Genomic DNA, 7500 nt, shown 5'->3' on the forward strand with positions numbered 1-7500 from the left:
CCAATCCAAAGCCACATAATTAACTTTACACTCTTCCGTCAAATATGCATCAAAGGAAAATACCAAAATTTTCTTTAAAAGTGAAAAATATTCATATAATTATTTTTTTTTAATTTTCTATTCTCATATGAAAAGTCTATTCAAGAATAGTGCATAACTCAACCAATCATTTAACATGGGTCTCTTGCACAGAGTTAATTGAAATGACTTGATTGAGTTCTCTGCAAATTAATATCATTGCCTTTTTCCAAAATTGCACACATCCAACTGTGAGAATTACTCTGAAATCCACATAATTTATAGAGTAATCTTTCCTTGTACCATCCAGACCGTTTGGCTGTGAACTTAGACCGTCAATCAGTCTATAAAGTTAACCAAACACTTTGTTCAACCTAACAATGTTCCTTTGCCTTTTTGTCATTCATGTGGTATTTCAGTTTCATGATTGTTGTCACTAGTCCATCTTTCTTGAGCCACACAGGTTTGCCTGCTATAAATGTAGCATGAACACAAAGGTTGTCATCTAGAAACACAAAATCGGCATCGGAGTCAAAGTTCAATGTGCCTTTTTTGTGTTCAATTTTCAACACCTGAGCAGGGTGTAGAGTTGCTCCTTCAAGTGCCTCTACTGATGTGCAACCTGAAACAAGATAATAGTGTCTTTTTTTATGTTCCTCCAAAGACTGCTGAGTCTAAAGAAGGAGACATTTATGCGATAACCACAGCAGTGTAATTTGCATGGAAAGGAAGGTAAAGGAAAGTAACTTTAGCACTTGAGCACTGATTGGGGACACTGTAAACCGAAATTAACAATCAATGCAAATCAAGTAAACTGTTGGTTTTTGAGGACTGGGGAAACTGGAGTACCTGGAGAAAACCTCTTGGTGCAGAGTAGAGAACCAACAAACTCAACCCACATATGATGCCGAGTCTGAGAATCCAACCTGGGCCACATTGGTGGGAGGTGAGTGCTCTCACCGCTGTGCCATCCCTTGCACCCCAAGTGAGTGGCAATACTTCAAGAAACACAGCAAGAAGGCCTCCTTGGGTGAGATTTGCCTCCTCACCCCTCTTTTCACTCCTTCTTTGATGAATTTAAAGGCTGCTTGTTGCAAACAACCATTTATTAGCAGAGCTCTGCACGCCAAAGGTGCATGCACAGAGCAACGTGGGTAAGAAAATATGGTAACCCATCTGTGCAAGAAAATTTGGTTTTGGTCGCAGTATGACCGGAAGTCTACCCCCCAATCGATGCCAATATGATCAGTACCATATGACCACATCAAGGGCTCAAATTTAGAGCTCATCGAGGTCTACTGTTTTCTTTTAAGTTGACTGCTGACCACGTAACGTGTTTTGATTGGATTGCAGGTTCAAGCCAGGTTCACTTAATGTAAGAATAAATAACCTGGGAGCTCCACTTTTAGGCTTGGGTAAATCTATTTATTAAAAACTGAACTACAGATACCAGATTTCCAGCATTTTCATTGGCTCGCCAGCTCTGAGAAAAAATGGTCAACAAAAGCCGTTTTGGACAGGAAATGTCCGAGGCAGAAATCGATGCTTCAGTGGAAGAGTTGTTGATCTTGGAGTTTTTAATAAAACAATTATTCTACTCGGGCTTGCTGGATATATGATTATAACCAACTTGGCGCTTATCTATCACTTCATATCCAGCACACTCTCGTAGAATAATAATTTTAAATATTACCATCATTAAAAATTAATAGGGTATGTTATAGATTAAAGTAGGATTAATTGACTAACCACACATTTTCTTAAATCTTTGTATGCAGACATCCATGGAAGCAACACTGTTTCAAAAAGAATAAAAGTGAATTAAGTTTAAGAGGTTTTACCCAGACTGCAAATTTGCCGACATAAAAGTTAGAACACAACTACTTCAAACAAGGTATTTTGGGTTGCTGTGAGACATTAAAATAGGGTACATGTGGCAAAAATAAAATTTTCAAAGGGTCTAGGTGGTAATGTGTTGTCAAGACTTGCAGATGTCTACAAAAGGGGATATCCCTAAAGGCGCTGCAAGGCTTGTTTGTTTACTGCTGTCAGCTCAGAGGTGTCTGATCACCGTAAACTGTATGTGTACACTAATGACAACTTATTTGTACTTTATGCAGAAGAAAAATTATTTCCATATACATTTCCAGTATATTGCTTTCTGGGGTTAGAAACAGGAGCTCTGCTTTTAGGCTTGGCTAAATCTATATAATTATTAATAATAATATTTGAACACATTCTATGGAAGGTTGGTCCCCAATGCTTGTAAAATAAATCACCTCATATCCATATTATTTCAAGGAGTGTATGCTTGTGCTACCACCCTGGTTAGCAAATGGTTAGCTTAGACAAACCCCACTCCCTACTCCCTTGGTAGGTTTGACACTCTCTCATGGTTGTCTGTACCATTACATTTACCAAAAGTGCAATGGTGAACATTTTGCACAATGTACTGTATACTATAGCCAAGACATGTATTTCAAAGCTGGTAATTAATTGAAAAAACCCCTACCTTCCAGCCAGAGTATTTGTTCCTTTGAGCCTGGCCTTTTCATGATCAATCTCAACTTGCATTGGACCAAGCTTGTGTATCCCTGGGGGAAGGCCAAGGGCAGCAATTGCATCTGTTACCAAAACAAGACCTGTTTGGGGTCAAAAAGGCAAAAGATAAGTACATATGTATATACATGTATCTAACAGGCTCCATCATGAGGATGCAGACACCTTGTCATTGGAATCTAGTCCACCAGGTTATGTTCGAGGAGAACACGTTCTAATTGTGTCAGTCTCCCGGGATGTCTCTTGGGTATTGATTGTGATGCCATACAGTTTGAGCATTTGGGTGTCATCTTGTTCTGACACAGATAACCTCAATCTCATGTGATAGTGTTACAGCTTGCCCAAGTCAAGTCCTGTTGGATGCAGTTATTATTTGGATGGGTGACCGTTCTGCAATACACGGTACTGACTACCATGCAGGCGCTGGGGAGTCACACTGTTTGGCTATCCAGCAAGAAAGACTGCTGATATGTCACAAAACTGATGTTGCATTATAACTCAAGTACGTCGAGTTATGAAGGCAGTAAATCACAGGTTTGGTGAAACAACAACAACAACAGTTTTAATGTTGAGATCCCTGCATTCACGATATGAATATGTAGAGTGACTCTGTATCACACGACCATGGTCACGCTTGTCAAGTCACATTCCTTTCCCTTACAAAATCAGAAAGAACAACAACTACAACAAAAAAAGAAAAATGAAAAAGGAATACACGAAACGTAAGTCAAGTTCTAAGCAATGTTACAATCATGTTCAATTTAAGTCATAATCTTCAAGGCATGTAGGGGTACGTCTGGTTCTCTCGGAACATCTGGGGTGGAAGGCAGGGATAGGCTTTGCCTTGTCCAGGACAGATTATTCTAGGGTCACTCCATTATTCCCTTCAAACTCAGGGGTGGGCTGGGTCTGGCTCTGGTTGGGTAGGGACTCTGGTACAACAGGTGGTTTCCTTTAATTCTCAGCCCAGTGAGACTCTTCAATGTGACTGCTTGGTTCTGGTGATGACTTCAGAGTGGATCGCTGCTGGCAGCGGTTTCCACAGAAGCGCCATCCATCTACCTCTACTTCATATGACCATCGTCCAAGAGAAGCACCAGCCTCCATTTCTGCTCCCCGGGTAGCTTAATACGGATAGCATCACCTGCTTTTAGGGGGGTGAGGTTCTTGATTCCTCTGTTGTATGGCCTGCACTGCAATGTTTTTCTTGCTGCTAGATTATTTGCTGTGGTCTTAATTTCACTGGTTGGCTGAAGAAGTTTTTCAGCAGTTGGTAGTAATGTGCGTGTGCATCGACCCATTAGCCTCTGAGACGGTGATGTACTGAATCCCTCACTTAGGGTATTGCGCCAATCAAGGATTGCCAATAGTGGGTCTTTCCTCTCTTCCTTCGCTTTCATGAGCAGTCCTTGACAGGTTTTTACTACATTTTCCACTCTTCCATTTGACTTCGGATATCTTTGACTAGACATTCAGTGTTCAAATAGCCACTTAGAGGAGAAAATCTTGAAATCCTGATTGTTGAATTTGGGACCACTATCCATAATCAGTACCTCTGGAATTCCACGGCAAGCAAATAATTATTGTACCTTGAGTTGAGTAATAACAACTTGTACTGTCTTCTTGTGGATCTCAACCACCTCAAAGAAATTGGGCCAGTAATCCACTATTATCAGGAAAGTCTGCTGTCCAAGGGCAAACAGATCAGCAGCAATTTTCTGCCAAGGGTGTGAAGGCAGCTCATGCGGATGAAGTTCTTCGCAGGCCTGCTCTGGTTGGTATGTCTGGCAGATTGTACAACGCAAGACAAAGTCTCTGATCTTAGCACTCATTAGTTGCCAATACAATATCTCACAGGCATGGCTAATACAGATCCTCTGATGCCGATGTGGCATAAACTTTGCAAGATAGGTCTGACACCATTCCCAGAAATCGTTTCAGTCATAACTATGCTTCAATGCAGTAACATCTTCAGGTTCAGGCATCTGCAATATGGCTGGAATCTTCTCGGGATCGGGCATTAGCCCCTGGGAAATGAGGAGATGACCCATGTATTTCACACTTGACTGGTGCTGTTTCACTTAAGGTGATTCATCAGAAAACAATGTTGCCGAATGACCCGCGATTTTCTTGAAATTTTCCCTGAATGTTTCCAACTAATCCCTGTTTTGAGAGCTACAATAAAAAAGATAAGTCAATGTGCTTCCTTAAGAGATATAATGGACCGACCAATCATAACCCCGTGAAGCCTGTACTGATACTAAACACTCACGTTATTTCATCGGCTCAGGGTACATTTTGCGGTAGCTAAACAAGAGGGTTTTTAAAGTAACACTTGACAAAACACCTGATAGGTAGAACGTCTTCAGCATATGGAACACTGTCATATACAACTTCGACTCGACTTGTCGACTCAAAACGTTTCTAGAGTCGTTGTTTTCAAGATCATAATTTACATCTCTGGGTAGGAGCTTTGTGTACCATGTTTTTCAGCTATATCTTTTTTTCCTTCTGATAATTAAAAAAATTTTTTTTCATTTAAAGGGGATAATTTTGTGCACCAAAATTATGCCATAAAAAAATATTGGTCACCAATTTTCTCCCTTAAGAGTAAAACCCCACCGTACCTGTCTATCTCGATTATCGTAGATCAAAACAACAAAATTCGACATGTTTGTGGATTGCGCGCACTTATTTGCAAAGAGTTATGGGTAATTCACAACTTCTCTCACATGTTTTGAGAACTGCTTCAGCGTGTATGATCAATATTATTTATAAATATTGATACACCATATGCACAGTACAGGATGCGCAGTGCTGCAATAGACCTTATTCATAAATGGCCGCCAGTTTATAATTCTTTTGTCAAAGTGTAACTTAGCCTACCAAGCCTCGATACCATACAGTGAATTGAAAAGAATTTTTGCTCTAAAATGAGGCTTGGTGGGGTAATTTGCACGTAGACAAAAGAATTATAAATGTGACCGCCATTTATGAATACGGTCTATACTGAGGAATCACCTTAAGCACGATTCAACTTCCAGTTCCACAGACAGCAATTTCTTGAGAAAAGTATGCTCATTTCTTTTAAGACTCTGGTTTACGTCATGGTCAGTACTGCAAAATGTGGCAACCAGGAAGTCGTCTGCGATCACCTCCACTCCTTCCAGGTCTTCAACAAACTAATGCATTGTATATTGCCAGACTTCTGGTGTTAAAGAGATGCCAAATGGCATGTTTTTCCATCTATAATGACCAAATGGCGTATTAAAGGTGGTCTTGTAGCTCGACTCAGTGTCGAGACGTTTCTGCCAAAAACCTTGGCATATACGACAGCGAACGTCTTTGCTTGCGAAAGGTGGGTTGTGACTTCCTCCACTGTTGCCATTTGGTAATGCTCGTGACGAATGGCCTTGTTCAAATTGCACGGGTCAAGACATATGCACAGCTTGTTGGCTTGACAATGATCAACACTGGAGACACAATCGGTTGGTTCTATTACTGGTGCAAGCACACCAGTGGCTACCGTATCATCAAGCTTCTCCTTGATCTGGTTTCGAAGAGCGACTGGTACACAACTGGGTAGATATACCACAGGCAGAACTATGTCATCGGTGACGATGTGATACTCGCCAGGGAGGTCACCCAAACCTTCAAAGACATCCTTGTATTCCTCTAGAAGGTCGCCAGTCCCTGTTGAAACACTAACAAGGGGTGTATCCTTGAGACCACTGGAGTTCGAGGGGCTATCACAGTCATTAATAATTATTGTAACAAGTCCAAGTCATGTGCTATATGATAACACCAGGGCAAGGTCATCTTCCACAATGTTGAACTGCAACACATTTCTGTTGCCATCGCACCTGTAGCGGTCTCTGTCTGCCCCAATATCATGTACTGTTCATTGGTGTAAATTTTAATAAACTTGTGTAAGCAGCGTTTGACTTGCGTCAATAATCTTTCAGCAAAAGGAGATTGCATTCAGCCCTTATGTCCAGTTGGAATGTCACTTGACTTTGACTGCTTTGCATGCCGACTTCCATAGTAATCAAAGCTCGGATTCATTTCCAACTTTACTTAAAGGAAAAACTTCTTCCCGTACTTCTTCTACAGCGTTGACCTTTGGATTGACAGATCAGTACTTTGACTGAAAGTGGTTCTTCTGTCCACATTTGCGGCACATCTGCCCTCTGGCAGAGCAGGGGTGATTTCCAAGGTGATATCCAAAGAATCTGCCATCTTGCATTCTGAGGCGGCTCCTTCCTTAGGTCATTCCATTATTGTTTGTAATATAATTATTATCAACAAGATAACAGTCAATATACTTACAGTGTGATACCTTCATTACTAAACCAATGCTAGAAAAGGGTACAAAACCATTTTCCACAAAAATGCCTCATCAATGACAAGACAGGAATTGAATGCACCTCGCTAATCCTTGATAACTGCTAGTTTAAAATATTGGTAGACTGCTAGCAGTCCCTTCTGAGTCAGCTGAACTGGGAAAATGGGGATAGAGCGAGTTATTCTCCCCTAGGCGTGCTTGTGTGACTATAAAAGTGAGCAGTTCAACTGACTCAGAAGGGACTCCTGGCAGTCTAAAATAATGGGAAATGATCTACATACCTTTAGGATGTGACCTATGTGCTATTCTGGTTGCTGTTGGATGTGTGTGAATACCGTCGGCAATCAAACCATAGAACATGGGTTTGGGGATATCATAACTTGTAAGAAGACCAACAATGCCAGGGTCTCTGTGATGAAACTGGAAACAAAAGACAGAGCTGTGGTATAACGTTGGGTGAATTGCCACATGCGTTTGGCAAGCAAATCAATCATGTCCAGGACTGCAAGTATAATAAGACACATGCTGTATAATAAGACACATATAGATCTATGAGGCACTCACACTTCAAATGATGT

The 7500-nt window shown here is 40.9% G+C and overlaps 1 protein-coding gene across 1 annotated transcript in view; it reads right to left on the bottom strand.

Moving 5' to 3' along the window:
- Positions 1 to 7500, bottom strand: part of LOC137999512 (N-acetylglucosamine-6-phosphate deacetylase-like) — a 14332-nt gene that overhangs the window by 168 nt on the left and 6664 nt on the right. Inside the window, exons 7-10 of the mRNA XM_068845290.1 lie at positions 7204 to 7342; positions 2531 to 2660; positions 1768 to 1814; positions 1 to 640 (exon numbers count right to left, since the gene is read on the bottom strand). The exon at positions 1 to 640 is cut by the window's left edge and continues 168 nt beyond it. Coding sequence (XP_068701391.1) covers positions 393 to 640; positions 1768 to 1814; positions 2531 to 2660; positions 7204 to 7342 — 564 coding nt within the window. The 3' untranslated portion in view covers positions 1 to 392. The remainder of the gene's footprint in view (positions 641 to 1767; positions 1815 to 2530; positions 2661 to 7203; positions 7343 to 7500) is intronic.

Source organism: Montipora foliosa, chromosome 4 (assembly GCF_036669935.1).
Source record: "Montipora foliosa isolate CH-2021 chromosome 4, ASM3666993v2, whole genome shotgun sequence".
Taxonomy (NCBI): Eukaryota; Metazoa; Cnidaria; class Anthozoa; order Scleractinia; family Acroporidae; genus Montipora; species Montipora foliosa.